The sequence below is a fragment of the Phytophthora cinnamomi genome (assembly GCF_018691715.1).
Source record: "Phytophthora cinnamomi strain GKB4 chromosome Unknown Contig15, whole genome shotgun sequence".
In the NCBI taxonomy this organism is placed as follows: Eukaryota; Oomycota; class Peronosporomycetes; order Peronosporales; family Peronosporaceae; genus Phytophthora; species Phytophthora cinnamomi.
This window is the reverse complement of record NW_027150948.1, coordinates 1,264,475-1,278,999: the sequence shown is the minus strand read 5'-3', so window position 1 is coordinate 1,278,999 and position 14,525 is coordinate 1,264,475. Positions and strand designations below refer to the sequence as shown.

Sequence of the window (14,525 nt, the reverse complement as noted above, 5' to 3'; positions counted from 1 at the left end):
GGACCCGCTCCACGTGGAAGTGGAGCTCCCCATTCCGGTCAAGGAGGACAGGCAGTGGCCTCGCACGACCATGGCTACGAGCCGGAGGCGTTGCCGACGCGCTCTGAAACCCCGAGCCAGGTAGTGGCCCTTCAGCAAGAGGAGATTCGCCTTCTACGAGAGCGTGTGTACTCGCTCGAGATCGCGTTGGGGAGTGGCCTTGGTGGCGAGGCTGCCTCTCGGGCTGGTCAGCCCAGCGCCGTGGATCGGCTGTGTGAGGACGTTGGCTCACTGTTCCGGGAGGTTCGCGACCTCCATGCTCGGGTTGAGCGTCGGGCTTACGCGTCGGACTTCGAGTCCCTGCGTGACGGTCTTGCGAGCCTTCGGGCCGAGCTTCGTGGCCGCGCGCCCTATCAGGAGCCGCAGCAATTCCCATACCTGGCTCCATACCGTCACGGCTCTTACGGGGGCCATGCTTATGGCACCCCGATGTACGCCTCGTCATCCTACGACCAGCGGGCGTACCAGCCGCCTTATCGCGAGCCGACACCCCCGCTTCGAGGAGCTGCATCCTCCTCCACATGGCCGCCCACCGCTTCCTGCGGGGCAGCCGGAACCTGAGGGTCGTGGTACCGCTTCAGACGACCCACCTAAAACGTCGGGTGAGTCGTCATCGACTTAGGCAAGTCTATGGCGTACGCAGCACCGTGTCGGCTGAGGACCGTGAAAGGTCCAATGAAGCGGTGTTTCAGTTTGTTGCTCTCGACCGAGCTAACTGTGTTCCACCTTAAACACGTTGAAGTTTCATCGTCCCTTTTGGTCTGAGTACTCCTTTTGTTTACCTTGGGCTTGTGCCATTGCATCTCTAGCCCTGCTGATGATATTCAGCCTGTCCTCGACAAACGAGGACAATTGCTTCTGCAGTGAAGTTGGACTTACGTCTGAGACCTGGGAGGAAAGGTTTTTCCGAGCCTCTCCCCCACTTACGACCGAAGCCCTGGTACCGCCTCGTAAGGTGAGCGGCACCTGAGGGTATCGTAACCCATTGAGGTAAAAGGGGGTGAACCCCGTCGGCGCGTGCACCGCGTTGTTGAGAGCAAACTCAACCATGGACAATCGTTCAGCCCAAGAGGGGGATTCTCCGCGCAGATACTGAGGAGGGTGTCCTCGAGCACTCTATTGACGCGCTCTGTCTGGCCGTCCGTCTGCGGGTGATCCGCCGTCGACATCAACAGCCGAATGCCTAGAAGGCGGAACAGCATTTGCCAAAACGCAGCGGTGAACCGCGGGTCTCTATCAGAGACGATGGTCTCGGGAAGGCTGTGGTGTCTAACGACACAGTCCATGAACAGGCGAGCTCAGCGACGGTGTCACGGACTGGTGCAAAGTGGACCATCTTGCTCAGACGACACACAAAGGCTACAACACCTGTGTTGCTACTGTCATCGGCCGGAAGACAGAAGACAAAATCGAGACTCATCGACTTCCAGCAGTCCGCTGGGCCCGGCAGGCTTCACCCGCTGGCACGTCTCACACGTGCGGACGTAGGTGGCAACCCACTTGTACATGTGGGACCACCAGAACGTCTGAGAGACTGACGAGTACGTCTTCTCACGGCCGAGGTGGCCACTGGACGGCGCGTCGTGCGCCTCCATCGGGATGTCGTGCTTGAGGTCCTCGTCGTTCGGCACGACAATACGGGGATGATCCTCGTGCTCCACCCTGTAGTGGAGCAGGCCATCAGCCCACTCATAGCGGTGAAGCTGCGCACGCTGGCGAGGCGTAATCCACTCGACCTTGGCGTCCGAGCCAGCAGCTAAGAACCGCGCAAGAGGCCCAAGGTTGGCATCATCACGATACGCCAACCGGATGCGATCGTAAAGATCCGTCGTGGCCCGACTAATATGAGCGAGCTCGCAGTCGGGTCGGCGCAACAGCGCGTCGGCAAGCACATTCAGCTTGTTGTACTCGACGCGGAAGTTGTATTCCGCGAAGAAGGACAGCCAGCGCGCCATCCGCTGGGATAGGTGCGGCGTGTTGACGGCTTGCCGCAAGAACGCGTGGTCTGTATAGACAACAAAGGGCGTAGAGCCCAGTAGGTGCACCCGAAACTTGACAAGGGCGTACTTCATTGCGAGTAGATCCTTGTCGTGAACGGGGTAGTTCCGTTCGGCAGCTCTAAGCTGCCTTGACTGGAACGAGATGACCCGTTCGTGGTCATTATTGTCGGCCTGTAGGAGCGCACAGCCAATGGCGAAGTCTGATGCGTTACAGACGACGCTGAAGGGCTTCATCTCGTCCGGCACGGCACACCATTCTTTTTCAGGACTATCACTATCGGGGAGGCCCACGGGCTGTTGGAGAACGCTATGAGTCGTGACTTCAACAACGCCATGAGCAGCTCGTATAAGTTGCCTAGGCGCTTCAGTGGAACTCGGCGGGCTCATTGTCGGATTGGCTCATGCCCCTGGAAACCGATACCGCACACCGCTCCATACGTCGAGGGAGGTAACGCATTTTCACTGGAAATCATAATCTGTTCGTGTGACCTCAGTACTTCCACCAGCCGCTCGGACTGCTCCGTCGAGTGAGCCTTACACTTTACGTTACTCGCCGAGTAGTCGAGCTGAGTCCAGACGACTTCTGCCAAATCCAGCAGGAAAGCCAACTCGTGAGCGTAGTCCTCCAACGCCAGATCCACTGCGGGATGCCCGAACTCGGCGGACTGCTGGTTATCCATGGCCTCTCACTCTTCGCCGAGACGTTCAGCTAGGAGGTAGCGCAGCCGGAGGTTCTCTTCCGGGTTTTCATCCAGGAATTCATCACTCACACCGATTTCTTCACTGCTGAGACGACCGGAAGGCGGGCCCGGTCCGGTTTTGCGCGGTATTATCTCGGCTGACTTTGAAGGACACGTCGGCTGCTGACCCTGCATTCTTGGATCAGCTGAGTCACTCGGCGAGGCGGAGCCGCTTTGACCAGTCGAGCACTTGGCCATATCCAGGCTATGAGTCGCGGTGGGCCTGGATGGTTTCTTCCACGGCGTCGCTCCCATCGCCACCCGACTCGGCTGAGTCATCCCAGGGGAGTTGATAACGTGGTCTCCGTTCGCGTCCGATAGGTCGAACGGGTCGGTCCGTCCAGCGAACTCGGCTAGCTCTTTTTCTCGCTGCGCCAGCAGCTCCCATTGCTGGGCGCACGTGAGTCCTGGTTCGTTCCCGTTGTCGGGGGGCCGAGCGACCACTGCCTCAGGCTTCTTGTACGGTCTACGTTCCACAGCTGACGGCTGTCGTGCCAGCCACCCTCATACGGTTGCCTCTCTTTGTTGAATAGAACTTTGTCGATAGCTGCTTCATAGGCGATAACCTGTCAATCTCTGTACTTCGCCGAGCTCAACCGGACGAATCCCTCGGGGGGAAGCACGCCATATGGGGCCCAAGCAACTACCGAGAAGTGGGCCGGGCATCAGACGGCCACCGCCGTCACATTTGTGAGCACCACGCGCACGGCTTTGCCGCTCCGGTTGACGACATCAATGGGGACCCAGTCTCGTGTGCGCCGTACCCACAAGTCATGCGTCGAGTCGTCGGGTTGTTGTTTACGCAACTTGAACTCGGCGGGGAGCCTACTCGGCAAGCTCATAGACTCCGCGGGCCCGTCCGTGCTGTACAGACTGTCCCGCGGTGTTTCCGCTGCATTCTTCGACCGGAACAGCGGAACGGTCACCTCGTCGGGCAGCTTGGCCGTCGAGTTAAACAAGTCGAGTCGGATCCCCGCGGAGATCATGAAGTCGGTCCCCAGGATTAGGTCGACTCCTGCATGGTGGTTCATAACCCACGCATCGAACTCGTAAGCTACTTCCCAGCCGAGTGTCACCTTCACCGTCGCCTTGGTCTGCGTCGGGACCTTGTATTCCCCAATGCCCTGTACATCGATCTGCATATCTTGGCTCACGACTCGCTGCTTCAGACGCAGCTTCTTGGCGAATGATTCCGTGATGGCCGTCACATTCGCCCCCGTATCCAGCAAGAACTTCGTCCGCTGGTCGTTCACCGCTCCCACCACGAGCGCCCTCATTCGAACTCGGCGGTCGGACTTCTGGGACGACAACCACCCCAATTTCTCTCGAGGGAACAACTTCATCACCTTCGTAGTCATCACCGACTCCCTCGTCCGCCGAGGCATCACCGCACTATTCACTATCGCTCGGCGTTTTTCGTCCGATTCGTCGAGCTCACTGCCATTACCGTCGTTTTCACTTGCACCATCACCATCCTCATTTCGTTCCACGGACCAGTTTTCTTCGCCAACAAAAGCAAACACAAAGTTCGCTTCTACTGCCGACTCGGCTGACTGTGACAGCCCGGTGGTGTCCAACCCAGTCAGTGTTGGCGGGCCGCCGAGTTTAAATCATTCGGCGTATAGAAGACCTGTAGGTCATCCGGCACCTTGGACTTGTCGACATTTGCCTTAACAAATGAGGCCAGCTTCTCGTAACGTTGGAACAGTTCGCATTACCCCGCATCATGGACTTGCTTGCAGAACTTGTAGCGCCGGCGGCAGAAGTGGACGGAGTGGTTGGCTCCACCACAGGTGGCACAGGAGCCGTACGGTGGACGCTCACGGGAGTCACGACGTCCATCATAGTCTCGGCTCTCGGCGGGCCGCCCAATTCGCTCAGTTGCCCCGGGTGGAGCTCGGCGGATATCACCCCTGGGTATCCCCGCCTAGTTACCGCGGTCACCAGACCGCCGACCACGGTCGCTCACGACTCTTGCGTCCAGGTAATCTTCTTCCGAGTTGTCCGCCGAGTCCGAGTAGCTGTGATAGATGTCTTCGCTGCGGTCGCTCTCGGAATCGTACCGAGCCATGCGTCGTCGGTCCGCAACTTCGTACGGATCATCCTCCAGTACTGCAGCTGCTGCAAGTCGGCTGTCCCGGCCATCATCTCGGCGCGATCGTCGATCGTCTCGGCGATAATCTCACCGATCATTTCGGCGATCTCCACGTCGGTCATCTCGGCGTTCGTAACGCCGGTCGTCTCGGCGGAGATCACTCCGTCGAGTCGACTCAGACCGCTTCCCATCTCGACTGTATGCTCCTACGAGACGGTCCCGCTGTTTCTTCTGCTTTTCCCCCAGGATCTTCTGGTTGATAATCTTCTCCATTTTCTTGACGTCGTCGAGTTGCTGCGGATAGAGCAGGTCCATGATATCGTCGTCTCCACAATTCAACGAGAAGTATCAGCGGCGTCCGGTCCTTTAGACTCATACCGGATCTTGGCTGACTTCGCGTATCCGTTCAAGCGTATCAGGAAGTCGCACACAGGTTCGCTCTCCTTGCGCCGAGCTGAGTAATAGCGCGTACGTGCTGACTGGTCGAACTGTGAACAGTAATAGTTCAGGAATGCCTCACTGAGAAGATTCCACTTCCGCTGAGTCTTCTTCGGCAGCTGGCGGTACCATCCCTTAGCCGCTCGCCCCAAAACTCAGCGAGAGCGGCTCACACCAGGCATCTTGGGCCATCATCCTCGTGTCTTTCATCTCGTAGATGAATCGCTTCAGCCACTGGAGTGAGTCTTCAGAGCGGTAACGCTTCCCTTCGAACTCGGCGATCTTGTCTAGCGAAGCGTGGGTACGCACTTCCAACTACTGGGTTCTGTCGCTATCGGTATCGTCGAAGCTCAGCCGCTTGATTATCGCCTTCGCAGAGTCCTCCGCCGAGTCGTGGTAGTCTCTTTCCTCATCGTCGTCGTCTCCGCCGAGTTCTGCTTCGTCTGCCGCGTCGTAAAACTCGGCGTACCGGCCCCCACTCGATCTCTACCTCACAGGAGTCTACATGTGGGAGTCTTCAAAGTATGGAGTCCCTTCCGTCGCGCGGAACACCTCACGCCGGCCCTTCTTCGTCTCCGGCAACGGAATTCTGCTGGGGTCTTCGCCGAGTTGCTGGGGATCAGCGGTTCGTTTTGCGATCGATTGCCGAGGTTGAGCCGGGTGTTCGAGCCCGAACGCCCATTTCAGTCGCCGCTTCCACCACGGTAACTCCAGCGAGGCCCGTCTTTGAGTCCATCCGTCCAGCACCAAGCTGCTGGGTCGACTCGTGCACCGATACTCCATCGCCTTCAAGAGCAGCATGGTGTCCTCCGCCACCTGGTTGAAGTCGGTGCTGTTCACTGGCTGGGCCAACTCCGGCCCCAGCACCGGCCACTTCGCTTGGGCCATCGCCACCGGCCCAAACATCACCATCCAATCACTCTGCGTCCTCATCTCTTCGCCGAGTCCAGCCAAAACCTTGTTCGCACTCGGCGTATCTGCATTCTTCGTCGCTCGCGGTATTAGGGGCGGACGGTCCCCTGCAGCAACGTCATCATCGTCATCGTCCGCATCATCGCCGAGCTCGGCGGTTAAGTTCCGTTGAACTGGGCGCGGGTTTCCCATGCGCCCAACTTGTAGCGACAACTACTCGACTTCGTCGAGTAGTTCCACCGTCGACTTCACCGCGTCATACTCGGCCTTCATCTCCAACTCTTCCTCATCATCATTCCCATGGTCTCGGGCCTCCTCATCGTCGAACGAGACAGAGCGCATAACTTCCGCCGTCGCGTCCATAATCATCGCCGCCGTCGAGTCCGTCGAGTTGGTTAGCTCCGCCGAGTTAGCTCTGACCGTCGCCAGGCTCGGCATTACAATTCCCTTGACCATCTTCTCTCTCCTTGCTCTTCTCAAACCTTGGTTAGCTGGTACTTACGAAGCACAAGCACACTCCTGTTCCCGGGTCGCGGCACAAGTTGTGGTGTTGCAGAACACACAAATACCGTCAGATGTGGATTCCTTAGCACAAGCCACAACACTCGCCGAGTTAGATTGGCGTTTGTTGGCCTGCGCAGGAGTGGTCCCCTCGCAGTTCGGCCCAACCGGGACAGCGGATGTCTCGCCCTTTGCCGACACCTGCCAACCAAGGTCCACGCTTCCGGAGATCCGCCGAGCTAGCGGACTCCGTTCACAAACTCCTGTGCCCTCCACCAAAGGATGAAGGGCGGCGCGCGAGCGCTTTTACAGGCCGCCGGGGCATAAGCAACCGGACTTGAAGAGTGACGGCACGCGGACTGTCCGGCGTACCGGCTCGCTGAGTTAGCGAGACTTTTCCTTCGCACTTGGCGAGCACCCAACGCCCAACCCGGGCCGACCTAATCTCTTGGCGCTGCCAGTCGAGTATCCTACAAGCTATGCCTCTCGTGTACCGACGGCAGGCATAATCCGACCGCGTGCAGGGACTTACTTGAAAGTCTGCACGTGTTGTGGGCCTAGAAAATTCTGCTCTGTTTGTTCTTAAGTCACCTGGGCGCCCTGAAAAGGCGTCGCTACTATTCCTAAGGTCCTATACAAATATCAAGTGAAATGGAGTGGTTTTGGATTTCGGCCGACCCTTCACCCTCGCTACGCCGCTTCGAACTCGGCTGAGCCGGATAAGTCGTCCGGATAATCCGGCGAGCTCCGCGGGGAGTCTATCCGACTCGGCTGGGTGCTGCTGGGCTCGCCGGGCTCTTGCTTGGTCCTCTTGTGTAGTTACCGGTCGTGCCCCCGCTTCGTCTGGGCGGCCGGTGGCCCTGCTTAGCCGAGCTCAAGGCCTCGAAACTCCCTTGAACTCGGCTGAGCGCCTCCTTGCGCTCCCCGCCCTCGTGTCGCAGTACATGTGGCTGCTCTTTGTGTGGTACCACCCGTCCTTGGTCTCCGGTGATCTTGGATCCTCGTCCGTCGGCCGCAGTACGTCCGTGAAGCCTGTGAGCTCGGTGAGCCCGGCTGACTGGCACAGTGTACTCATCCAGCCGAGTAGTACCGTCGATTCCGCTTTTAGGCGGCTATGGTACGCTGTTCCACTTGGGTGCTCCACAAAACTGACATTTCCTACACCACAGAGATCTATGGCGCGCATGCGCCGGTTGCTGTATCGTACACGCATTGCACTGTAGTCGCTGTGAGGCGCTCGCGTATTGAGGAGCTTGCAGCGGCGCCCGACATCCGAGCGCTTCCTCGCTCCGTCGTGCGCGAAATTCAAAAAAGGAAATGCGAAGACGGAGCCGAAATCGGCCAATTACAGAACGAATAGAAGGGTCGCGTGGCTATTGATCGTAATACCGGGCAAAGATAAGCCAGTCGGGAGGATGGTGAGATGCCATAGGGTAGGTTAGTAATAGGGTGGTTGGGCGTTCTAGGGGCCATTCTGCAGGGTAGGCTGATGCCCCAAGGGCGGGGACAAACGAATAGTGGAGAGACAGACTGGATACTCTGTTAGTTGTTTAGAATCCGATCGCCTCATCATAGATACCAACCTGTTATATTAAAGAGAGGTATAAATCTTCCAGGAAGTAGCATGTTGCAAAACCGCAATGGACAGTGGTGATGACAACTACTTGTGGTTGGTACAGGCTATCACTACCTTGCTACAGAGATGTCAAGGTGACGCTGTCGGTTCTTATTGACGCATAGCTGCGCGCGCTGTATAGTACTGAAGATATTGGTTCTCCCCTCGGCCACACTCAGAGAGAGCGACTTCCCCTCGATGGAAGCCGGCGCGCTGATGTGGAAGCGTGCGGTGGAGAGGGGTGTGGCACAGTCGCAGCCGACGAGTGCAGGGGTGGCACTGGCGAAACAACGCGCGCATACGTCGTCGGCGTCGCAGCCGACGCCGGTAGTTGCTAGCGGGCTCTGTGTTTCCGGGGCAGTGGTCGACGGGGTCGTCGTTGGTGGGTCCTACAGCGCTGCTTGTTTCCCACTGTGCGAGATGAGATGTGGACCACAACTCATCATGTGGTCGCAAGTGGCAGGAGATTGAAATCACTGCTTTGAAAAACAGCCCTACCCTGTTTTTCGGAACCAGTCATTTAGGGATAAAGCAGCTCTTTGCGCATATTTGTGTTCGACTTTCACGTTTATCGTTAAATTGCTATTTTGCAGCTGAAGCAGCTGCTTACGCTCCAATCCAGCTATTATCTGCACAAGTCGAACACGGCCAAAGTTGGAGCGTTCAACGTACGTGATCCAGCGGCGTGCGAATCGTTTTTTTTTACATGTACAGTACAAGTGCCCAAGCCACCCGCTTTGAACTTCAGAGCGCTGGCCCAACTGACAATGCCTGCCGCAAGTAGTGGTGACCGAGCAGGACCGAGCCGCGGTCTTGCTCACTTCAACTTCATCTGTCAGCTCTTCGCCGCAGTGATAAGCCTTCAGCTTGATGATCGTACTGGCGTGATGCCATGCTTTACGTGCGCGCAAGTTCATGTATGTGTTCCCTCGGGCAAATCGAAGCGCGCAGATCTACACAGACTTCAGCCACTCGGCGAGAATCGGTAGACATCGCGCCGCCACCAGCTCAATTCCCGTTTGAATTGATCGCGATCGGTTCAACATTTCGTCTCGGCAACAAGAAAAGATGTACGGGTTTCGAGTTGCTGTGGTCGTGGTGGCGGCGCTTTGCATCGGCAGCGGCTTCGTTGATGCAACCATGTAATGGGGGGTGGGTTACAGTAGCAAGCCTTTTCCCACTCACCGGGCATCGCACACGATTCCATGCCGAGCTGGCAAACGACAGAGCAGTTAGGAAACTACTGCCTGCCGACGGACCGAACCTAGCAGTAGGGTATATTAGATTTTACCTACTCGAACTCAATAGAATAAGGGACTTACCAGGATGCGCCGGCTTCCCTAGCAAAGTTTCGCTCAGACCTACTACAAATAATGCTTTAGTTGCGAGGCCCCGCGACTGAACGGACGGACTAAAAGAAGATCGAGATGGTGCTCACGTCCGGCGACAATGAGTCTACCCATGGCCACTCCGCTGGGGAACGAGCTGACGCTGAGGTGGCAGGGTTACAGATGGATACTGGGGGTGGGGCGAGTGCGACAATCACGTCCCGTGTTCTGCAGCCAATGTTCTCGTTCATCCTGCCGCCGAGAGCGTATTCGAGTAGTCGTGACGAGTTGGTGGAGTGGCTGAAGCTCCGTAAGGAGAACGAGGAGGCGGTGAAGGAGCGATGCAACGACGGCAAGGAGGACATCAAGGCGGTACTGAAGAGCGTCAAAAATTTGTTCGATGACGACCTGCTGGAGACGCTGTGTGAGGTGAATTGTGGCGTCATGAAGGACGACCTGACTGATGAGTTTCTGCTGGAGCAGATTAACGCCATCACTGACAGCTACCAGAACCGAGTGCTGCTGCCGGTCAACGAGCTGTTCCAGAAGGAGCTACGCATGGACATGAATAACAAAGACATCACCGCGCGGGTGACCAACTACTTCATGTCGTGCAACACGTTGATCAAGAAGTATGGATTCACGATTCACGAGATTCTTCAAGGAGGAAAAAGGCGCGAAGAATAAGTGCAAGTTGCTCGTGAATTCGCTGCCATCCACGCTGAAGGATAAAGTGAAGAATGAAATTGACTACCGCTTCCCAGAAGCACAGAGCAATGTTACGAAATTGTACAAGCTCATTTGTCACCAGGCGCTGGAGGAGGCTATCAATCATCGCGCGCTGGCGAGATAAAAAGTTTCGACTCGTAAGCAGAAATTCAGAGAACAGTCTCAGTCATTTCGGAAAAACAAACGCAGACAAATTGAACAACTGCAGGAGTCGAACAAACAACAAAGCAAGGTTATCCAAGCGACTGAAGCGAGCGCAGATGATAAAAACAAGAAAGACCGAGCGTGTAGTGGGTCTACTTTTGCTTACACGTCGCACTGCGTGTATGAGGAAGCGTAGGTACTTGAGTTAATTATACTTGAGCACACAAGTATAATATAAACCAAATAAAGACTTCAAGTGACTTAGTTTAGGTAAAATGAGAACTGCATTGTTTGTGAATGGATATTCCTCCTAAATCTGCTAAAATTGTTTATCATCTATGAAAGGGGTGACAGCGGCTGGCTGTCAGAGCCCCGCCAATATGCACGTTTCTAATTGATAGAAAGATGCTGCTTTCTACCAATAGGATCTTTGGGTATGTGTGGACCACTCTTTGTGGTGGTCCACTTCAATGTATCCATTGGTGTGTCTTACACCAAGGTGAGGAAGTATCTAAACCTTTTAACAGATATCTTATCTATTAAAATCACAAGTGGCTTGTAGCCACTTGTGCGTGTAACCCTGTTACAGAGCGGGTCCAAAAGGAGCACCGAAGGCTGGCTGTTTTCACTGTGGAGGGACCCATTACCTCAGTGGATGCCCAACCGCTACAAAGGAAGACCGTGAACGTCTTACAGTCTCCAAACAGAGCACGAAAGGCGGTGAGCCCCACGCGGGGAGGCACCGCTAACCTCAGGAGACTCGCAGAATACCTGTCATCACAAACGCGCTCTATAGTGTTGGAAGACGCTTTCAAGCTGGTGTTCTGTGCCGGCAGCGGCGCAGACAGGTCTGGAATGAGCATGGTGGTGTATAAACAATTTAAAAAGGCATGTCCAGAGGCAGAATGAGCTGTGAGGCTGGCAGAACCACTCACATGCAAAGGTGCTGATGGAAAGCCAATCGGAGTGGAAATGACTGTGAACTTGCCTCTCAAATTGACTACAGCTGCGGGCAGTGTCCGGATCGCCAAGCCAGTTGAGTGCCTTGTAATTCCTGGTGAGTCTACCGAATTCCTGCTTGGCAGCGACCTGTTGACCGTGTTAGGGATAGACGTGTTGAGGCAGTTGGACATGCTAGTGGCTAATTCAATGCGAGATGAACGAGATGACGAATTTGATGATGAGGATGAAACGCAGGTTGGCTCTAGCGCTGAGTTGAGAGACGAGGTGCTGGCTGCCGTGGAGGAAATGGTTGCGCGTGCTGTGGAGAAGGGTTTCCCGGGGGAATTGGTGGCCGATCTCCGTAGGATTGCAACGCGGTTCGATCTTCGAGACTCTGACTACGTAACGATCATCCAGCTCGTGTGCCTATGTGGTGACGCTCCTTCCAGAAATCGCAAACTCGGATTCCAGAATCCCAGGTTAAAAACCCAGGGATTCCAGAACCAGCGAGCGCGATCCTGGAATCACTCGACGCTTGGAACGCGTCGGGAGGGCGTGTGTGTTCCCTCGCTTGTAATCCCTTGGGTGGTTCTTGACGGGAGCTACGCTGTGGGTCCAGACGTGGGTCGGCCACACCAGCTGCTGCTTGATCCCAGAAATCATCAAATCCACTTGAGCAAAGCTTGTCCCGGCCCAGTATATCTCAGTCTGTACGTGTCCACTCGAACCCGAGCTGCCCCGGGTTTTCCTTGAATATATAAACGTCACTCTCCACAAACACTTCTTTACCACTTCTTCTCAGACCCTGGACTCGGGTCTTAACAGCCTCCACTTTTCCAGCCACTCCGGCTTCGAGTCACTCCAGTCACTTCACTTCCTCCGGGCGGTTCAGACTCAGAACCGCCAACCGGATCTACACTCGCTCCTTGATCCGAAGGAGCCAGAGAAAGTTGAATCGGAATGAGTCTGCCGATACCAGAGTTCTGCGTCTGTACTCTGGGGGCAACCGCGCACCACGCCGACTTGGGCGAATTAAAACCTGGACCAGGAACCACTGTCATGGGATACAACCGACACGGATTTCCCAGCAACGCTCGCAAACCACTATCACGATACGTCGCTCTGCCTGAAACTCACAGCCGATCACCTGCGACCCGAATATGAAGCACCACCAGCAGTCCAACCGAAGCCAGTCAACCGATGAGTGAGGCGCACACCAACCAAACCAATAACGAAAAGAAATCCGAAAACAACTTAGTTGGCGAACTTGACTTTATTTGGAGTAAGTCTTTACACCGGCGCGCGCTTGGTCCTTGTGCCACTTGAGCCCTTTGCGAATCCGCGGCACTCTCTCACGTTCTTGGGGGCATATCGAACTCTGATTGTATAATTAACACATGCAAACGGAGACCAACCGGCGCCAGGGCGCCGCTCCGCTCATAGCTACAAAGTGAAGTGACTGACTGCGCGTATAATCAATGTGAGCGTCTCATCATCCCGGGGTTGGATGAAAAGCCGGGACAGCCTGGGCGTCTAATCATGCAAAGCGTCTCATCATCCCAGGATTGGCCATAACCCGGGACCTGATTTGGGCGCGGAGTGCCGTCAGCAAATTCCGGCACTCCGATAGGCCCGCCGATGTGAGTTCATCCGGGCTCGCCGAGTACGCCAAAACTGAGTTGTACCCACGTCAGACCTGGTAGTACCCACGTCGACCCTTCGCCCACGGCTACTTACGCCGATCATTCTCGGCGGTCCCGACCGAATCTCGTCATCCACCCAAAGTATCCATAAAGATTGGGGTGGTCCACACCTGACGAACCGGGACACGGGGTTGCACACTGGGATCACCGACACCGAGATCCATCGTTGACACTGAAATCCGGGACGTCCACCAAAGGCACACCGCACAACCGCACATTGGTCTGACATCTGAGCAGCCACACTGGAATTGCTCACTCGGCACTGGGATCAACCACTTCAAGCTGGGATCCGCCATGCTATGCCCGGACTCGCACCATACTTCGGGATCTGAGTGACCACGCTGGGATACAAGTAACGACACCGGGATCACCACGTGATACTGGGATTCGGCCATGCCAATCTGGGATCCATCACACCATACACAGGCCCACGCCGAGAACTGGGATCCCAGATCCTTCACTCCACACTGGGATTAACTGTACCGATCTGGAATCGGCCAAGCCATACTCAACCTCGCATCGAGCGCTGGGATCCCCGAATCGACACTGGGACCTGATAAACCGTACTGAAGCTTGCAGCGTGAGCTGGAATCCGAGGAGTCATACCCAAACTGTCACCGTGTCACACTGGGATCTGAGGTTGATCACAGACATTCAACTCATTACTTGCACTCTCAACACATCCCAGCTTCATGGCTCTGCTAGCAATAACCCGAGCACACGTCCTTGGCATCTCAGCAACCAACTCCAAAGCCATAGCTGAACACTGGGATCAGCGAAGCACTTACTGGGTTCTGGGAGGCGAGGGTGTCAGCAGACACTAGGCGCATGATGCGCGCTCCTCACAAGCGATTGTTCCTCGTTTGCGATTCCAGTAACACGAGTGTGCACGTCTTTCGTCACCTCAGTCAACATGGGGACCGTCCACAAATTCTGGGATCGGGGATATTGCACACAGACTCAACGCACTACGTACTCTTCCAGAATACCACCATACCACTGAACCACTCCTGCAACGCCATTGCGCAAGCTAAACACGCCAAAGTCCAAACTGAGATCGGAGAGCGAAACTGGGATCACGAGCCAGCTAAAGTACGTTCGCCATCAACTTTGGAGCTAGTCCTGAATCGCACACACGTTTGTCACCGAACACTTGATTTTGGGTAGAAGGGAGTCACTGGTAGTCGAGTGATGGGTTGAGACAGAGGATTTTGACCAACCTTATCACACCTCCGATAAAGATCCGGCTCAAGCCTGGTGCAAAACCGTACCAGTGCAAGGTTAGGAAGTACCCGCCCAATTCATGGATGAGTTCAATGATGAACTAGTACGGATGGGC

General features: G+C 55.7%; 2 protein-coding genes across 2 annotated transcripts; one reads left to right on the top strand and one right to left on the bottom strand.

The window, feature by feature from the left end:
- Window positions 1-267: 267 nt before the first annotated feature.
- IUM83_09634 (uncharacterized protein) lies at window positions 268-5,065 on the bottom strand (the record flags this gene model as incomplete). Its single annotated transcript, XM_067934085.1, has 2 exons — window positions 268-389; window positions 4,843-5,065. 2 exons carry the CDS (start codon window positions 5,063-5,065, stop codon window positions 268-270), a joined length of 345 nt encoding a protein of 114 aa, XP_067797000.1.
- A 4,702-nt stretch (window positions 5,066-9,767) lies between these two features.
- On the top strand, window positions 9,768-10,355 carry IUM83_09633 (Cleavage induced protein; the record flags this gene model as incomplete). Its single annotated transcript, XM_067934084.1, has 1 exon — window positions 9,768-10,355. The coding sequence occupies one exon, from the start codon at window positions 9,768-9,770 to the stop codon at window positions 10,353-10,355; it is 588 nt and encodes a 195-aa protein (XP_067796996.1).
- Between the last annotated feature and the right edge of the window lie 4,170 nt (window positions 10,356-14,525).